Source organism: Haemorhous mexicanus, chromosome 6, assembly GCF_027477595.1.
Source record: "Haemorhous mexicanus isolate bHaeMex1 chromosome 6, bHaeMex1.pri, whole genome shotgun sequence".
Classification (NCBI taxonomy): domain Eukaryota; kingdom Metazoa; phylum Chordata; class Aves; order Passeriformes; family Fringillidae; genus Haemorhous; species Haemorhous mexicanus.
In genome coordinates this window covers 12,855,726-12,875,517 of record NC_082346.1, presented here as the reverse complement: position 1 = coordinate 12,875,517, position 19,792 = coordinate 12,855,726, and the positions used below count along the sequence as shown (strand labels likewise).

The 19,792-nt window shown below is 60.6% G+C and overlaps 1 protein-coding gene across 1 annotated transcript in view; it reads right to left on the bottom strand.

The window, feature by feature from the left end:
- LOC132328304 (deleted in malignant brain tumors 1 protein-like) overlaps positions 1–19,792 on the bottom strand; it is a 30,007-nt gene that overhangs the window by 2,750 nt on the left and 7,465 nt on the right. The window contains exons 16-26 of the mRNA XM_059848147.1: positions 14,902–15,462; positions 13,705–14,025; positions 13,296–13,616; positions 12,920–13,222; positions 12,532–12,846; positions 12,076–12,387; positions 11,692–12,000; positions 11,233–11,604; positions 11,008–11,151; positions 10,763–10,858; positions 10,466–10,549 (exon numbers count right to left, since the gene is read on the bottom strand). Of these exons, the coding sequence (XP_059704130.1) occupies positions 10,466–10,549; positions 10,763–10,858; positions 11,008–11,151; positions 11,233–11,604; positions 11,692–12,000; positions 12,076–12,387; positions 12,532–12,846; positions 12,920–13,222; positions 13,296–13,616; positions 13,705–14,025; positions 14,902–15,462 (3,138 nt within the window). The remainder of the gene's footprint in view (positions 1–10,465; positions 10,550–10,762; positions 10,859–11,007; positions 11,152–11,232; positions 11,605–11,691; positions 12,001–12,075; positions 12,388–12,531; positions 12,847–12,919; positions 13,223–13,295; positions 13,617–13,704; positions 14,026–14,901; positions 15,463–19,792) is intronic.

Here is a 19,792-nt window from a genome sequence, read left to right as displayed (position 1 = left end):
TCGCACAAACTCTGACCACCCACCAGCCTCAGGGATGGGACAAAGCCAACACCTGAAAATTCACCAGCAGAGCCATGGGGCTGTAGCACCTGGCTCACACCATACTTCACTCTAAAACATCCATGTATCTTATGCTTATAATTCTTGGCAGGGTCACAGACGCTCTTAAGGCGCCACAAAGAGCACCCCTACACACCTGAGCAGTTGACGGCGGCGGCGTTTCCGGGGGCACACGGGGGCTGCCCCAGCACGGCCACGGGGCACTCGCCCGGGTGCCGCTCGCTCCCGCTGCAGCCGAAGGCGTCCGGCCGCAGCGGCCCCTCCCCGCTGCCGAAGGAGCCTCCCGCGGGCACGCTGAAGGCGCGGCCGCAGCCCAGGTGGCGGCACAGGACGTGCGCATCGGCCAGGTCCCACTCGCTGGCGCACACCGAGCCCCACGTCCCCCTCACTGCCACCTCCACTCGCCCGGAGCATCCCGAGCTGCCGTTCTCCAGCCGGAAGCCCGTGTAGGCTGTGACAGGAACAGCCTTGAGAGCACTGATGGCTCAGGCACCCCAACTGCCCCCGGCGTCCCCGGCACTTACAGGAGCAGATGACGCTGGCAGGGCCGGTGCAGACCTGGCTCTGGGGCGGATGCCGGGCACAGGCACTGAGCAGGGGCTCACTGCCATTGCACTGGAAGCCCCCGTCCCAGAGCGATCCCGACGCCGCCCCAAAACGGCCACTGCCGGCGATCGCGACCACCTCACCGCAGCCCAGCTCCCTGCACACCACCTGGGCCACCTTCATGTCCACCTCATCCTCACAGACACCGACCCAGGCCCGGCTCTGACGCACCTCCAGCCGCCCGGCACAGCCTCCATCGCCACCAACCAGCCGTGAGAAGCCTGCATGAGCAGTGCAGGGCCAGTGACAAGGAATGTGCACGAAGTGCCACATGCCCTCAAGGCCAGCTCCTACCTTGGCAGACAACGGCAGAGTCCAAGTCATTGATGCTGCTGTTATAGGGTCCCCAGCCACGGATCTCGCAGTCCCAGAGCGTGGCCTCGTCCCCACTGCAGTCCACCAGGGCCAGGCTGACGAGCCCGTCCCCTACGCCAAAGTGCTCGACGGCGAAGTGGGCTCCGGAAGCCGAGCCGCAGCCCAGCTGCTGGCAAACCACCTCGGCGTCCTTCACGTCCCAGCTGTCGTCTGCCACCGAGCCCCAGTGTCCCTGCAGCTTCACCTCCACCCTCCCGGCACAGGGATTGCCACCGCCCGACAGCCTCAGCTCCACAGCATCTGCACAGGGGCACCGGCACGACTCAGACCAGCCCGCGATGCTCCAGAACAAGGTGGCTGTCCCAGCACGGCCAGCGTGTCCCCTCACCTGTGCAGGTCACCCCCACATCCAGCTCGTGGCCGCAGAAATGCCAGCCCCAACCGAAGTGCGAGCAGTCCTCCAGCCCATCCTCGTTGCCGCGGCAGAAGAAGGGCTGCAGCCAGATCCGCCCGCTGCCCTGCCCGAACGGGGCGGACGAGGACGCCCTGGCCACCCGGCCACAGCCCAGCTGCCGGCACACCACCTCGGCCCAGCGAGCTTCCCCGTCCCGCCCCAAGAAGCACACGGAGCCCCACTCACCGTCGTGCTTCACCTCCACGCGCCCGGCACAGCGCCCGCCGCCGCCCACCAGACGCAGCTGCCCGGAGCCTGCGGCACGGAGGCTGCTGAGCCGGGCCCGCCGCCGCCGCGGGCCCCGCTCCCGCCCGCCCGGCACTCACCCCCGCACAGCCGCACGCACACGAGCAGCCCCAGAGCCACCAGCGGCCCCATGGCCACCGGCCCCCAGCCAGCGCAGCCAGGCCACCTCTCGCCAGCGCCCGAGCCAGTGCACGCAGCAGCAGCAGCAGCACCGGGGCAGCCTTTATCAGGCGCCTCATCTCCCGGCTGCGGGGCCGCGGCCTCCAATAACCTGCTCCGTGCCCAAATATGAGCCTCGCCTGCGCCTCTGCCGTCACACACCTCGCCACAGTGGGCTGCCACCCGGATGTCCCCGGGGGGAGACAGCCCCCCCCCCACAGCACCTGCCCTGCGGGGGCCCTTCCTGCATGCCCCGGGGCTTCAACGCTGCTGCTGCAGCCTGCCAAGAGCCACCCTGATGGCGGGACGGGCTTCAGCCCACATCCTACCAAGAGCATCCACGCAACCACCTGTAGCTCGGGCACCTGCAGAGCTCAAAGCCCCACGCTCGGGGCGCTCCCCTCCGGGCTGCTCGGAGGCCCCGCGGGGGTGGCAGAGGCCCCCGGCTCTCGGCGGGGCTGCCAGCTGCCAGCGGCCCGGTCCCTCGCGGCGGCGCTGCCACATGGCGCTGCTGCCGCAGCTGCGGCCCCGCGCTCGCCTCGCCGCCAGGGCAGGAAGGAGGCGGTTACCCCCCGGCGGCTCCCGGCCTCGCCAGCGACCGCACGCGCCTCCCGACACCTGCGCTGCCGCCCAGAACGCCGCGGCTCCGCCGCCCCTGCCCCGCCGCTCCGGGCCCCTGCAGCCCGCCAGCCGCGCACGACAGGAAACTCCCCGCACTCTCACCCTTCACAGGACTCTCTGGCAGGGCATTCCTAGCGCAGGGATCCCCTTGCTCTGATGGCACTGACACCCATTCACAGCTGCGGCTCCACTGATTTCCCCGCTGCCAGGGACCACAATTTCCCCGGCCCTTTGTTGTGCAAACGATCGCCACTTCCCGGACCCTCGTCCCGGGCTTTCGCGCAGAGCAAACGGAGCCGCTGGAACTGCAGCTGCTGCCCTGCCACCGGCACCGCAGCCATTCCTGCCCGGCACCACGTCCCGGTCCCTCGCTGTGCGGCGGCGGGAGGAGCTGCCCTGCCCCATCCCGCCGCGCTGCCGGGCACTGCGGCACCGGGCACTGTCCGGGACTGCTCCGCTCACAGACGCACGCACAGCACGGAGCCCACACCGGGCCCGGTGGGACGGGCCACCCGAACCGGAGGGCACTGGCTGGGTGCGTGGGTGGCTGCTGTCCCGGCCACAAGGGACAGGAGATCTCCGAGTTCACGGATACCTCTGGGGGCCCTTGGGAAGGCTCTGAGATTTTTTCTCGGGAGTTCTCATGGGCTGCAGTGTTGCCGCCTCAGCAGCCCCTCCTGCTTCTGCGAGCACCTCAGCCACTGCTCCGCCCTTCCCACCTGCAGCTGCTCAGCAAGCAGAGGCCAAAGCCAAGGCTGTGGCAGGGAGTTGTTCCTGCCTGGCTTCATAGCCACAGCCTGCGGGTGTCCCCCAGTGCATGCAGCGCCTCCCCAAACCCTTTCTTGTCTCGCCAACAGAACAGGGAATACCAGTTGATGCCCCAGGGCCAGCTGCAAGCAGTCACTGTCTACAGCCAGGAACCTGTGCCCCACCAGGTGAGCCCTGGGTGCGTGTCATGGTTTGACCCCATGCCAGTCCCCCCATGAAAATACCTTCTCCCTGGTGTCTGCTGTGAGATGTGATCAGAAATACAGCAAAGCAGGCTCCAGCTTAGGAATAAAAGGGGAAAAACTTTATTAGATTACAACTATATATAAAAAGAAACACACAGAACTCGGAACAAAAACCTTCCAAAAACATCCCTCCTCCCCCCACCAAGTTTCCAATACATCCACCCCTCAGATCATCAACTCTCATCCCATCACCACCCTTTAGATAATCAATTCTCAGTTCATCAAGGACAGAGGAGTCCCTCTTGTACCATAGGCTTCCCCAGGAAACACAGTTGAAACCTCCTGTGTTACCATAACACGTGGCCCTGCCCGGAGATCTTTTGCCATAGTGACATCTTCCTTCCATGCCCAGTGCTCTCACCACTGCGCATGGACCAGAGCTGCTTCTGGGGTTTTCCTTTTTAAGGGTGCTTCGCCCAGTTCCAAAAAAAAAGCACAGTCTCTCACTTTTGGGACACCCGTGCCCCCCAAATTTCACCCCTTGAGGCTGAGGGGTCTCGAGAACAGAAATCTTCTTCTTCTTCTTCTTCTTCTTCTTCTTCTTTGAAGACGGAGGGCACCACCACCACCCTCCTCACCCGTCGTCTCTCTTCACGCCACTCCTTCACAAAACATCACTGCACTCGCTTGGCTCCAACCCATTGCCTCCCTCCTAAATGCAGTCTCTGGGCCACAGGAAAAGTGGTTCTGTCCATGGCTATACAAGGAAAGTCCCACCAAAGACCACTCCATCGTTTCCTCCCACCTAATATTTTTTTCAGCTTCTCTCGTCACCCATTTCCACTTATTTCATCTCTATCTCTCTTCTCATTCAACTCCAGGAGGAATCAGCATTTGTAAGGTTTCCAGCATCCAAGAAAAGGGGTAAAAGTCTCAGGCTCTGCCTGTCCAGAACTTCCACGGCTGCCCTGCAGGGCACCTTCTCACAGCACCCCCCCCTCCTTCTCCTTCACTCCGGCCATGCTATCAAATTTCAAGGCGGCACAAGCACAGGGAGCGACTCCCTCCCTCTATTTCACACTTTGCCACAGCCATGGCTTCAGCCCGTGATGGTGGCACTGACCCCATGCCCACTTCCCTGGGGACAGGAGAATGAGGATGAGTGTGCAGCATGCCGTGATGGTGGTGAACTCATCTGCTGTGACAGCTGCCCCAGGGCCTTTCACCTTGCCTGCCTGGTGCCCCCACTGCCCCACATCCCCAGGTGAGTCCCAGGGCACACACGGATGCCAGCGCCCCCCTGCCGTCCCTCCCTGCTCTGCTCCCACTGTGCAGCGGCACGTGGCGATGTGGCTCCTGGGTGGAGAACGTGACTGAACCAGGCCAGCTGCTGGAGGCAGACTTGCCCGTGGAGAGAGCCCCCGAGATCCTGGGGGAGGCAGCGCGGGACACCCAGCCGAGTGGAGAGGAGGGGAGCGTCTGCAGCTGCTGCTGCACCCGGATCCCCACTCCCCACCACTGTCCTGCTCCCAGTGGGGACCCCGGGTGAGCTCCCCATCACGCCCCACATCCCAGCCTCAGTTCCTCCCCGGAGGGTCCTGCCCTGATGGTCTCTGTCACTCTGCTTGGGGCAGAGTGATCGTGAAATAACCGACTTCTCAATATTTGGTGAAGTAAGGAGGAGCACCAACATGAGTCTTACATTGAACTTCCAGAGGGCAAACTTTGGCCTCTTTAGGAGACTTTTTTAGAGGGTCCCTTGGGAAACAGCCCCTAAAAACAACGGAGTTAAGGAAAGGTGGGTATGCCTCAAAACAGAGATCTTGAGGGCACAGGAACAGACTGTCCCTGTGTGCTGAAAGATCAGTCAACGGGGTAAACGTCCAGCCTGGCTGGGCAAGGAGGTTTTGGAAGAACTTAGGAATAAAAAGAGGATGTATCAGCATTGGAAGGAGGGTCAGGTCTCTAAGGAAGTATTCAAGAAGGCTGCTGGAGCATGCAGAAAAAAATTAGGGAGGCCAAAGCTCATTTTGAACTTAGAATGGCGACTTCTGTAAAGGATAATAAAAAATCTTTTTACAAATACATTAATGCTAGAAGGAAGTGTAAGACCAGCCTTTGCTCTTTATTGAACAAGGGAGGGAACTTAGTATCTGCAGATGAGGAGAAGGCAGAAGTGCTTAAGGCCTACTTTGCCTCAGTTTTTAGTGGGAAGATGACCTGCCCTCAAGACAGACACCTGCTCGCCTGGAATGGTTGATGGTGTCAGGGAGCAGAATGGTCCCCCCATTATCCAAGAGGAGGCAGTCAAAGAACTACTGAAATGCTTGGATGTTCATAAATCTATGAGACCAGACAGGATCCAGCCCAGGGTAATGAGAGAGCTGGCAAATGAGCTTGCAAAGCCACTCTCCATCATTTACCAACAGTCCTGGCTCACTGGTGAGGTTCCGGATGACTGGAAGCTGGCCAATGTGATATCCATTCACAAAAGGGGTGCAAAGGAGGATCCTGGTAATTATAGACCAGTCAGCCTGACGCCAGCACCTGGCAAAATAATGGAACAGTTTATCTTAAGTGCCATCAGACAGAATTTACAGGATGGCCAGGGTATCAGGCCCAGCCAGCATGGGTTTAGGAGGGGTAGGTCATGTTTAACCAACCTGGTCACCTTTTATGACCAGGTAACCCGCCTAGTGGATGCAGGGAAGGCTGTCAATGTTGTTTATTTGGATATCAGCAAGGCCTTTGACACTGTCTCCCACAGCACACTCCTAGACAAGCTGGCAGCCCGTGCCTTGGACAGGAGCACACTGTGCTGGGTTAGGAACTGGCTGGATGGCTGGGCCCAGAGAGTGGTGGTGAATGGTGCTGTATCCAGCTGGCAGCCGTCAGCAGTGGTGTCCCTCAGGGGTCTGTGCTGGGGCCAGTTCTGTTTAATATTTTTATTGATGATATGGATGAGGGTTTAGAGTCTTTCATGAGCAAATTTGCAGATGACACTAAGCTGGGAGCGTGTGTGGATCAGTTAGAGGAACGGAGGGCTTTGCAGAGGGACCTGGAATGGTTGGATGGATGGGCAGAATCTAATGGGATGAAGTTCAATAAGTCCAAGTGCCAAGCCCTGCACTTTGGTCACAATAACCCCCTGCAACGTTACAGGCTGGGGCCAGTGTGGCTGGACAGTGCTCAGGAGGAAAGGGACCTGGGGGTGCTGGTTGACAGTCGACTGAACATGAGCCAGCAGTGTGCCCAGATGGCCAAGAAGGCCAATGGCATCCTGGCTAGTATCAGGAATAGTGTGGCCAGCAGGAGCAGGGAGGTCATTCTTCCCCTGTACTCGGCACTGTGAGGCCACACCTTGAGTGCTGTGTCCAGTTCTGGGCCCCTCAGTTTAGGAGGGACGTTGAGATGCTTGAGCGTGTCCAAAGGTGAGCAACGAGGCTGGGGAGGGGCTGGGAACACAAGCCATATGAAGAACGATTGAGGGAGCTGGGGTTGTTCAGCCTGGAGAAAAGGAGACTCAGAGGGGACCTTATCACTCTCTTCAACTTCCTGAAGGGTGGCTGTGGTGAGCTGGGGGTCGATCTCTTTCTCAGGGAAAAAACAGACAGAACAACAGGACACAGTCTAAGGCTGTGTCAAGGGAGATACAGGCTAGAATTAAGGAGGAAGTTTTTCACAGAAAGAGTGGTCAGATACTGGAATCATCTACCCAGGGAGGTGGTGGAGTCACCATCCCTCAATGTCTTTAAAAAAAGACTGGATGTAGCGCTTGGTGCCGTGTTCTAGTTGAGGTGTTGGAGCGTGGGTTATACTCGAGGATCGTAAAGGTCTCTTCCAACCTAGAAATTCTGTGATTCTGTGATTCTGTGATGGTTTAGGGGGCTACAGCTGTGCGTGTCCTGCATGGGCAACCTGGACACAGGCAGCCTGGGCACCACTGCAGCAGCTGCAGAACAACTGCTTCCAGCAGCCAAGCTCAGCACAAGCAGTGCCAGCAGCGGGCTGGGAGAGCAAGAGTGGGGCCCAAGGGCAGCAAGAAGGTGGAGGTGCGTCAGGCAGGGTGAGGGACGGGCTGACACCATATGGAGGCAACTTAGGGAAGCCGTACTGGGGGAGCGTGAGCTGGGCCCACACCAGGTGAGGAACTGAACACGCATAGCAACCCTGACCAAAAGGTGTGCAGGCTGAGGGCAGCAAGGGAGCTGGCAGGACATCTCTCCACGCACAGGCAGAAGACAGAGCCCTTGGCAGTGACCCTGTGCTGAGCCGGGAGGAGCTTGATGTGCTGCTAGCTGAGGTGAGACTCTGTGTGACACCAACAGGCAGATTCCATGCAAAGGGGACCATGACACTGGTGTGGCCCAAAGGGTGACATGGGCCTATGGGTCAGGCAGCATGTGCCTGGACACAGGGAAAGGATGTGGGATGGGAGTAGAAAAGGAACACCTGGGGATGTCCCACAGAGCACACATGTGATGGGATCTTGCAGTGGGCGTTCCAGACCATGGCACGGCCGCTGGGAGAAACACAGGGGCTCCTCGCCATAGTGCACAGACCAAGCAGCACACTCCACATGGCAAGCCATGAGAAAGCAGCCTCTGAGACACACCTACAACAACAGAAAGGCAGCCAGAATGACAGCACAAAGAAGTCACAGAAGAAAACACTAACCGTCAACAGACCATACCAAAACGGCTCACACACAGAAAAACGGAAGGCAACATCCAGTGACACTCGAGAGACAAGAAGCGCAGTGAAAACCTACAGAAACAACATGCCTGAGAAAATATCATAGGGTGAACTTAAAACAATATATTACCCAGAAATGAGAAAAAAAAAACTTATTAAAAAAAGGAAAAGAAGAAAAAGAAACCAAAAGAAACAAATGCAAAACAAAAAGAGAAGGGGAGAGAAATCAATGAAATATCACCACAGGGAGGCAAAAGACCCCAGCCTACAACAGCCCCACAAAGGCACGCAGGGCACAGCAGCCCCTTCCCTCCTGCCCAGGCAAAACCAGAGCCCTGGTGGCCCCAAGAGATGCCTACAGCACCCGGTATTCCCAGGCGCTCTCCCATCCAAGTACTAACCGGGCCCGAGCCCGCTCTGCTGCCCAGATCAGGCGAGATCGGGCGTTCTCAGGCTGCTGTGGCCGCACGCACCCACCCGCCTGGCCCTCTGCAGCGCTCTCCAGCACTCCCCGCCACCCTCCCAAAGCACACCGCCGCCTCATCCTGCCCCACAACCACACCGCACACACACCCAAGCCCTGCCCACCTCACGCCTCTCCAACGCCTCCCACCCGAGCCTGCCTGCGAGCCTGCTGCTGCACCGGGCCCGCCTCACCTGCCGGCACCTCCCTCACAGCCACCTCACAGCCCACGCCCTCCTGCCCCTCTCGCAGCACCTCCGCCAGCCCGCCTGCCCGCTCCGCACCCTGCGCTCACTCACGGCCCTCACACGGCCCCTGCCGAGCCCGCCATTCCCGACACGGCCAGCCGGGCCTGCGCCACAGCCAGGGCCGCACCGACACCGCGCCTGCTTCACACCTCCCTCCCCACTACCTCCGACACCTTCTCCTCTTCTCCTGTCCCCTCCACGCCCAGGCTGAGCACGGACGGATTCAGCCAGGCCCCGCTGCACGAACTGGACGCCCTCCGGGCGCTGCAGCCCGGCCTCAACATCGGCAACCTCCCGGAGCACGACGTGCCGCAGGCAGGGGCCATGGCCCGCCTGCCCTGCCACCGCGGGGTGCTGCCGGGGGGCAGGAAGGCGCTGCCCTCCTTCAGGAGACCTCCCATCCTTTAGGAGAAGTCCTTCCAACAGCCAGAGCCATTCCCAGCCCGGTTCTCAGGGCTGAGAGCGGGGCTGAGCCTGCCCGACCCTCGGGGCCCAGGGACGAGATCCTGCTGCATCACTGTGGTGGGTGTCCGGGTCCTGGCCTCTGCCTTTTCTCCTTGCTGTTGCTGGCAGCAATTTTGTGCAATTGGCAGTGCCAAATAAAGACCCTGCAGGCAGTCCCTAAAAACTCCCACTGTTTGTCCCCATCAGACCACCATTCGCCAGGAATTTGTGGTTTAAATTCGAGCGTCATATCACCGAGGAATGGCTGGTGTTCCTGGGATGGAAGTGCCAGCCCCTAAATAAGGTTCCAGGCCTTGGAGTGACTCTCTGACTAGTTTGGGTTTTAATAGGAAAAAAGGGGAAATTCACACTGAAATCCAAGAAAATCCCTACACAGGAGCGGTTTTCCTGCCAGGCTGGACAGCAAGGGCTGATCTCTGTGAGCAGGGCCAGCCCTCCCTGGGGACAGGGCCCCACCACAGTGCCACACACGTGTCCCCAGGGCTGTGGCATGGCCAGGACATCCTCATGGCAATGTCCCCAGGGTGCTGCTGCCAACATCATCATAGTCCATGTGCTCTGGGATCTGTTCCGAGGGGTCTCCATTAGTTCCTGGGTGACATGGAGGGGAGTAGATGCCACCTTGGGGACAGCACAGAAAGGTGCCTGAGGGGCCAGGCAGCTCCGTGTCTCCCTGACAGAGCCCACCTGGGCTCTGACCACAGCACCCATGGATCTGCTGCTGGGTCCTGCCCGCCCCCACAGCCAAAGCCTGCCATGGAGTGGCTCTGCAGAGGGGACAGGGCAGCTGGGAGCCCTCTCACCTGTGGGGACGACACAGATCCACCTCTGCTGTGCCACTCCCTCAGAGATATCCCCAGTGCTGGCAGCGGGGGGCACATCCAGGACATCGTCGTAGCCATCCAGGGTTCCTTGATCGGGCTGGGAAGGGGGATCTGGGAAAAGCAGAGGAGTCCATGACATTGACCAGGGAGACCAGCAGCCCTGGCAGGGCTCAGACTGCGCCATCCCTTCCAGCCTTTCCATTTGGGCACGTGCTGGAGGCCCTTGGGTCCCAGAAATAAAAGCAATGTTTTCCTGCGCAGTAACAATGAGAGCAATATATCCTGTCAGCACCCCAATCCCTGATGTGTCCCCTGTTCCCAGATCTCCCTGCTGGGCTCCTGCCCTGTGGCCCTACCTGGGGCTGCCTCGGTGTCACTCCCCTCCACGCTGTCCCCGCTGTCAGACGGCAGCTTCTTCACCCATCCCTCCAACAGGGAACCTGCAGGGGATAAACAGGGACTTAGGGGTGGCCTCAAGTGGCACCGCTGGTGACAGAACCTCACACCACAGATCAGGGCTGCTCTGGGACCCAGGGACACCCACAGCCCATGGCCAGGAGCCCCTGCTCAGCCACCAGGAGCCAGAGGTGGCGAGGGGCTGTCAGGAAGAGCCTTCACTGCGGGCACAGCTGGGGCACAAGGGCTGCACCCACCTGGGGGAGTGGGCACCTCCTGGTACTCGGGCATGGCTTTGTAATCCAGCTCCTCATAGACAGCGTTGGAGATGGCATCTGCAGCTCTGCCAGGGCCTGGAAGGAGATGCAGCACTTACCTGGGGCCCCGGGCACTGTGGGGGTCAACAGGATCACCGCTGGCCACCTTCTGAGCTCTTCCACAGGGCAGGGGACCCTGGACCCACAAACGGGATCTGTCCCCACCCCCACCCACCGGGACCCACCTCGGCGTTGGGCACGGGCACGGCACAGCAGCAGGGCCAGGGCACCCAGGGACAGGCACAGCAGCGTCCCCAGCACCACGCACAGCACAGTGGGCACAGGCACAGACGCCACGGCCACTGCCAGGGCCGTTCTGCTGGGGACACCTGTGGGGACACAGGCAGGCAGTGAGGGGAGGGCGATCCCAGCCAGCCTGCTGTAGGGGATGCAGGCACAGGCAGAGCTACCTGTACTGGTGCCACCCTCTGCATATGGGCTAGTGTGTCCCTCAGTGGTGCCATCACTGTGCTCCTCACACTCCACATGGACGTGCTCGCCTGGGCTGCAGCTCTGCAGGTGCCAGGGTGCTGAGGGGCACTGCCAGAGCGAGCGGGCCCCATCCTCACAGCCCACCCAGGCCAGCCAGGCATCGGTCGGCTCCTGGGCAGGCACAGCCGAGAGCTGCCCCCTGTCACCACAGCCCAGCTGGCGGCAGACGGCGGCAGCAGTGCCGGGGCTGTTGCCGTTGGCGCACACGCGGCCCCAGGTTCCATTGTAGGAGACCTCCAGAAACCCGGCACAGCGCCCAGGGCCCTCTGCCAGCCGCACGGAGAGCTGCTCTGCAAGGGGGACAGGGGGGTCACGGCACGACCAGGAACCCCCCGGGGCCTCTGCCGGGCACGGATCTGGGGCTGCCCAGCACTGACCTGAGCAGACGGCCCCTGCCCCGCCGCCGCTCCCGCACTCGCGCCGTTCCGTGCGCCCGCAGTCCCACAGAGACCCCTCGGAGCCGGAGCAGTCGGGGCTGTACGGCCACAGCGGCCCCGTGCCGGCACCGAAGCGCGCCCAGCCCGGGGCCTCCAGGGCCGTGCCACAGCCCAGCTCCCGGCACACAACGGCCGCGTCCTGTAGCTCCCAGCCTTCCCCGCAGACCGAGCTCCAGCTGCCTCCGGAATAGACCTCCACACGGCCGGCACAGCGCCCAGGGCTCCCCACCAGCCTCACCTGCAGGCTGCCTGCGGGCAGGGAAGGAATGAGCTGGGGTGGTTGCTCAGGGAAGCAGAACCTCCATCCCTCCTCGGGACACCCACCTGAGCAGACAATGACCATCTCCTCAAGGCTGCTGTTTGCTGCAGGGCCCATGCCCGAAATGCTGTCCATCTCTTCAGTCATGATGTCCACCTCGCTAGGGCTGCTGCTCGATGCAGGAGGGCTACCCAAGGCAGTGTAAACATCCTTGGGATGGCCACAGCCCAGCACCGCACATACCATGTACACATCCCATGACTTCCACTGCTCCAGAGGCACACGGCGCCAGGCTGGGCTGGTTATGGTCTCCTCCAAGCGCCCATCGCACAAGCTCTGACCACCCACCAGCCTCAGGGATGGGACAAAGCCAACACCTGAAAATTCACCAGCAGAGCCATGGGGCTGTAGCACCTGGCTCACACCATACTTCACTCCAAAACATCCATGTATCTTATGCTCACAATTCTTGGCAGGGTCCCAAAAGCCCTTAAGGCGCCACACAGAGCACCCCTACACACCTGAGCAGTTGACGGCGGCGGCGTTTCCGGGGGCACACGGGGGCTTCCCCAGCACGGCCACGGGGCACTCGCCCAGGTGCCGCTCGCTCCCGCTGCAGCCGAAGGCGTCCGGCCGCAGCGGCCCCTCCCCGCTGCCGAAGGAGCCTCCCGCGGGCACGCTGAAGGCGCGGCCGCAGCCCAGGTGGCGGCACAGGACGTGCGCATCGGCCAGGTCCCACTCGCTGGCGCACACCGAGCCCCACGTCCCCCTCACTGCCACCTCCACTCGCCCGGAGCATCCCGAGCTGCCGTTCTCCAGCCGGAAGCCCGTGTAGGCTGTGAAAGGAACAGCGTTGAGAGCACTGATGGCTCAGGCACCCCAACTGTCCCCAGCGTCCCCGGCACTTACAGGAGCAGATGACGCTGGCGGGGCCGGTGCAGCCCTGGCTCTGGGGCGGACGCCGGGCACAGGCACTGAGCAGGGGCTCGCTGCCATTGCACTGGAAGCCCCCGTCCCAGAGCGATCCCGACACTGCCCCAAAACGGCCACTGCTGGCGATCGCGACCACCTCACCGCAGCCCAGCTCCCTGCACACCACCTGGGCCACCTTCATGTCCACCTCATCCTCACAGACACCGACCCAGGCCTGGCCCTGACGCACCTCCAGCCGCCCGGCACAGCCTCCATAGCCACCAACCAGCCGTGAAAAGCCTGCGGGAGCAGTGCAGGTCCAGTGACAAGGAATGTGCACGAAGCGCCACATCCCCTCAAGGCAAGCTCCTACCTTGGCAGACAACAGCGGTCTCCAAGTCATTGATGCTGCTGTTATAGGGTCCCCAGCCACGGATCTCGCAGTCCCAGAGCGTGGCCTCGTCGCCACTGCAGTCCACCAGGGCCAGGCTGACGAGCCCGTCCCCTACGTCAAAGCGCTCGACGGCGAAGTAGGCTCCGGAAGCCGAGCCACAGCCCAGCTGCTGGCAAACCACCTCGGCGTCCTTCATGTCCCAGCTGTCGTCTGCCACCGAGCCCCAGTGTCCCTGCAGCTTCACCTCCACCCTCCCGGCACAGGGATTGCCGCCGCCCGACAGCCTCAGCTCCACGGCATCTGCACAGGGGCACCGGCACGACTCAGACCAGCCCTTGATGCTCCAGCACAAGGTGGCTGGCCCAGGACGGCCAACATGTCCGCTCACCTGTGCAGATCACCCCCACATCCTGCTGGTGGCCGCAGAAATGCCGTCCCCAGCCAAAGTGCGAGCAGTTCCTCAGCTCATCCTCGGTGCCGCGGCAGAAGAAGGGCTGCAGCCAGATCCGCCCGCTGCCCTGCCCGAACGGGGCGGACGAGGACGCCCTGGCCACCCGGCCACAGCCCAGCTGCCGGCACACCACCTCGGCCCAGCGAGCTTCCCCGTCCCGCCCCAAGAAGCATACGGAGCCCCACTCACCGTCGCGCTTCACCTCCACGCGCCCGGCACAGCGCCCGCCGCCGCCCACCAGACGCAGCTGCCCGGAGCCTGCGGCACGGAGGCTGCTGAGCCGGGCCCGCCGCCGCCGCGGACCCCGCTCCCGCCCGCCCGGCACTCACCCCCGCACAGCCGCACGCACACGAGCAGCCCCAGAGCCACCAGCGGCCCCATGGCCACCGGCCCCCAGCCAGCGCAGCCAGGCCACCTCTCGCCAGCGCCCGAGCCAGTGCACGCAGCAGCAGCAGCAGCACCGGGGCAGCCTTTATCAGGCGCCTCATCTCCCGGCTGCGGGGCCGCGGCCTCCAATAACCTGCTCCGTGCCCAAATATGAGCCTCGCCTGCGCCTCTGCCGTCACACACCTCGCCACAGTGGGCTGCCACCCGGATGTCCCCGGGGGGAGACAGCCCCCCCCCCCACAGCACCTGCCCTGCGGGGGCCCTTCCTGCATGCCCCGGGGCTCCAACGTTGCTGCTGCAGCCTGCCAAGAGCCATCCTGATGGCGAGGACGAGCCTCAGCCCACATCCTACCAAGAGCATCCACGCAACCACCTGTAGCTCGGGCACCTGCAGAGCTCAAAGCCCCACGCTCGGGGCGCTCCCCTCCCGCCTGCTCGCAGCCCCCGCGGGGGGTGGCAGGGGCCCCCGGCTCTCGGCGGGGCTGCCAGCTGCCAGCGGCCCGGTCCCTCGCGGCGGCGCTGCCACATGGCGCTGCTGCCGCAGCTGCGGCCCCGCGCTCGCCTCGCCGCCAGGGCAGGAAGGAGGCGGTTACCCCCCGGCGGCTCCCGGCCTCGCCAGCGACCGCACGCGCCTCCCGACACCTGCGCTGCCGCCCAGAACGCCGCGGCTCCGCCGCCCCTGCCCCGCCGCTCCGGGCCCCTGCAGCCCGCCAGCCGCGCACGGCAGAAAACTCCCCGCACTCTCACCCTTCACAGGACTCTCTGGCAGGGCATTCCCAGCGCAGGGATCCACTTGCTCTGATGGCTCTGACACCCATTCACAGCTGCGGCTCCACTGATTTCCCCGCTGCCAGGGACCACGATTTCCCCGGCCCTTTGTTGTGCAAACGATCGCCACTTCCCGGACCCTCGTCCCGGGCTCCCGCGCAGAGCAAACGGAGCAGCTGGAACTGCAGCTGCTGCCCAGCCACCGGCACCGCAGCCATTCCTGCCCGGCACCACGTCCCGGTCCCTCGCTGTGCGGCGGCGGGAGGAACTGCCCTGCCCCATCCCGCCGCGCTGCCGGGCACTGCGGCACCGGGCACTGTCCGGGACTGCTCCGCTCACAGACGCGCCCGCCGCACGGAGCCCACACCGGGCCCGGTGGGACGGGCCACCCGAACCGGAGGACACTGGCTGGATGCGTGGGTGGCTGCTGTCCCGGCCACAAGGGACAGGAGATCTCCGGGTCCACGGATACCTCTGGGTGCCCTTGGGAAGGCTCTGAGATTGTTTCCCGGGAGTTCTCATGGGCTGCGGTGTTGCCGCCTCAGCAGCCCCTCCTGCTTCTGCGAGCACCTCAGCCACTGCTCTGCCCTTCCCACCTGCAGCTGCTCAGCAAGCAGAGGCCAAAGCCAAGGCTGTGGCAGGGAGTTGTTCCTGCCTGGCTTCATAGCCACAGCCTGCGGGTGTCCCCCAGTGCATGCAGCGCCTCCCCAAACCCTTTCTTGTCTCGCCAACAGAACAGGGAATACCAGTTGATGCCCCAGGGCCAGCTGCAAGCAGTCACTGTCTACAGCCAGGACTCTGTGCCCCACCAGGTGAGCCCTGGGTGCGTGTCATGGTTTGACCCCATGCCAGTCCCCCCATGAAAATACCTTCTTCCTGGTGTCTGCTGTGAGATGTGATCAGAAATACAGCAAAGCAGGCTCCAGCTTAGGAATAAAAGGGGAAAAACTTTATTAGATTACAACTATATATAAAAAGAAACACACAGAACTCAGAACGAAAACCTTCCAAAAACATCCCTCCTCCCCCCACCAAGTTTCCAATACATCCACCCCTCAGATCATCAACTCTCATCCCATCACCACCCTTTAGATAATCAATTCTCAGTTCATCAAGGACTGAGGAGTCCCTCTTGTACCATAGGCTTCCCCAGGAAACACAGTTGAAACCTCCTGTGTTACCATAACACGTGGCCCTGCCCGGAGATCTTTTGCCATAGTGACATCTTCCTTCCATGCCCAGTGCTCTCACCACTGCGCATGGACCAGAGCTGCTTCTGGGGTTTTCCTTTTTAAGGGTGCTTCGCCCAGTTCCAAAAAAAAGCACAGTCTCTCACTTTTGGGACACCCGTGCCCCCCAAATTTCACCCCTTGAGGCTGAGGGGTCTCGAGAACAGAAATCTTCTTCTTCTTCTTCTTCTTCTTCTTCTTCTTCTTCTTCTTCTTCTTCTTCTTCTTTGAAGACGGAGGGCGGCACCACCACCACCCTCCTCACCCGTCGTCTCTCTTCACGCCACTCCTTCACAAAACATCACTGCACTCGCTTGGCTCCAAGCCATTGCCTCCCTCCTAAATGCAGTCTCTGGGCCACAGGAAAAGTGGTTCTGTCCATGGCTATACAAGGAAAGTCCCACCAAAGACCACTCCATCGTTTCCTCCCACCTAATATTTTTTTCAGCTTCTCTCGTCACCCATTTCCACTTATTTCATCTCTATCTCTCTTCTCATTCAACTCCAGGAGGAATCAGCATTTGTAAGGTTTCCAGCATCCAAGAAAAGGGGTAAAAGTCTCAGGCTCTGCCTGTCCAGAACTTCCACGGCTGCCCTGCAGGGCACCTTCTCACAGCACCCCCCCCTCCTTCTCCTTCACTCCGGCCATGCTATCAAATTTCAAGGTGGCACAAGCACAGGGAGCGACTCCCTCCCTCTATTTCACACCTTGCCACAGCCATGGCTTCAGCCCGTGATGGTGGTACTGACCCCATGCCCACTTCCCTGGGGACAGGAGAACGAGGATGAGTGTGCAGCATGCCGTGATGGTGGTGAACTCATCTGCTGTGACAGCTGCCCCAGGGCCTTTCACCTTGCCTGCCTGGTGCCCCCACTGCCCCACATCCCCAGGTGAGTCCCAGGGCACACACGGATGCCAGCGCCCCCCTGCCGTCCCTCCCTGCTCTGCTCCCACTGTGCAGCGGCACGTGGCGATGTGGCTCCTGGGTGGAGAACGTGACTGAACCAGGCCAGCTGCTGGAGGCAGACTTGCCCGTGGAGAGAGCCCCCGAGATCCTGGGGGAGGCAGCGCGGGACACCCAGCCGAGTGGAGAGGAGGGGAGCGTCTGCAGCTGCTGCTGCACCCGGATCCCCACTCCCCACCACTGTCCTGCTCCCAGTGGGGACCCCGGGTGAGCTCCCCATCACGCCCCACATCCCAGCCTCAGTTCCTCCCCGGAGGGTCCTGCCCTGATGGTCTCTGTCACTCCGCTTGGGGCAGAGTGATCATGAAATAACCGACTTCTCAATATTTGGTGAAGTCAGGAGGAGCACCAACATGAGTCTTACATTGAACTTCCAGGGGGCAAACTTTGGCCTCTTTAGGAGACTTTTTTAGAGGGTCCCTTGGGAAACAGCCCCTAAAAACAACGGAGTTAAGGAAAGGTGGGTATGCCTCAAAACAGAGATCTTGAGGGCACAGGAACAGACTGTCCCTGTGTGCTGAAAGATCAGTCAACGGGGTAAACGTCCAGCCTGGCTGGGCAAGGAGGTTTTGGAAGAACTTAGGAATAAAAAGAGGATGTATCAGCATTGGAAGGAGGGTCAGGTCTCTAAGGAAGTATTCAAGAAGGCTGCTGGAGCATGCAGAAAAAAATTAGGGAGGCCAAAGCTCATTTTGAACTTAGAATGGCGACTTCTGTAAAGGATAATAAAAAATCTTTTTACAAATACATTAATGCTAGAAGGAAGTGTAAGACCAGCCTTTGCTCTTTATTGAACAAGGGAGGGAACTTAGTATCTGCAGATGAGGAGAAGGCAGAAGTGCTTAAGGCCTACTTTGCCTCAGTTTTTAGTGGGAAGATGACCTGCCCTCAAGACACCTGCTCGCCTGGAATGGTTGATGGTGTCAGGGAGCAGAATGGTCCCCCCATTATCCAAGAGGAGGCAGTCAAAGAACTACTGAAATGCTTGGATGTTCATAAATCTATGAGACCAGACAGGATCCAGCCCAGGGTAATGAGAGAGCTGGCAAATGAGCTTGCAAAGCCACTCTCCGTCATTTACCAACAGTCCTGGCTCACTGGTGAGGTTCCGGATGACTGGAAGCTGGCCAATGTGATATCCATTCACAAAAGGGGTGCAAAGGAGGATCCTGGTAATTATAGACCAGTCAGCCTGACCTCAGCACCTGGCAAAATAATGGAACAGTTTATCTTAAGTGCCATCAGACAGAATTTACAGGATGGCCAGGGTATCAGACCCAGTCAGCATGGGTTTAGGGGGGATAGGTCATGTTTAACCAACCTGGTCACTCTTTATGACCAGGTAACCCACCTAGTGGATGCAGGGAAGGCTGTCGATGTTGTTTATTTGGATATCAGCAAGGCCTTTGACACTGTCTCCCACAGCACACTCCTAGACAAGCTGGCAGCCCGTGCCTTGGACAGGAGCACTCTGTGCTGGGTTAGGAACTGGCTGGATGGCCGGGCCCAGAGAGTGGTGGTGAATGGTGCTGCATCCAGCTGGCAGCCGTCAGCAGTGGTGTCCCTCAGGGGTCTGTGCTGGGGCCAGTTCTGTTTAATATTTTTATTGATGATATGGATGAGGGTTTAGAGTCTTTCATGAGCAAATTTGCAGATGACACTAAGCTGGGAGCGTGTGTGGATCTGTTAGAGGAACGGAGGGCTTTGCAGAGGGACCTGGAATGGTTGGATGGATGGGCAGAATCTAATGGGATGAAGTTCAATAAGTCCAAGTGCCAAGCCCTGCACTTTGGCCACAATAACCCCCTGCAACGTTACAGGCTGGGGCCAGTGTGGCTGGACAGTGCTCAGGAGGAAAGGGACCTGGGGGTGCTGGTTGACAGTCGACTGAACATGAGCCAGCAGTGTGCCCAGATGGCCAAGAAGGTCAATGGCATCCTGGCTAGTATCAGGAATAGTGTGACCAGCAGGAGCAGGGAGGTCATTCTTCCCCTGTACTCGGCACTGTGAGGCCACACCTTGAGTGCTGTGTCCAGTTCTGGGCCCCTCAGTTTAGGAGGGACGTTGAGATGCTTGAGTGTGTCCAAAGGTGAGCAACGAGGCTGGTGAGGGGCTGGGAACACAAGCCATATGAAGAACAATTGAGGGAGCTGGGGTTGTTCAGCCTGGAGAAAAGGAGACTCAGAGGGGACCTTATCACTCTCTTCAACTTCCTGAAGGGTGGCTGTGGTGAGCTGGGGGTCGGTCTCTTTCTCCGGGAAACAACAGACAGAACAACAGGACACAGTCTCAAGCTGTGTCAAGGGAGATACAGGCTAGAATTAAGGAGGAAGTTTTTCACAGAAAGAGTGGTCAGATACTGGAATCATCTACCCAGGGAGGTGGTGGAGTCACCATCCCTCAATGTCTTTAAAAAAAGACTGGATGTAGCGCTTGGTGCCGTGTTCTAGTTGAGGTGTTGGAGCGTGGGTTGAACTCGAGGATCTTAAAGGTCTCTTCCAACCTAGAAATTCTGTGATTCTGTGATTCTGTGATGGTTTAGGTGGCTACAGCTGTGCGTGTCCTGCATGGGCAACCTGGACACAGGCAGCCTGGGCACCACTGCAGCAACTGCAGACCAACTGCTTCCAGCAGCCAAGCTCAGCACAAGCAGTGCCAGCAACAGGCTGGGAGAGC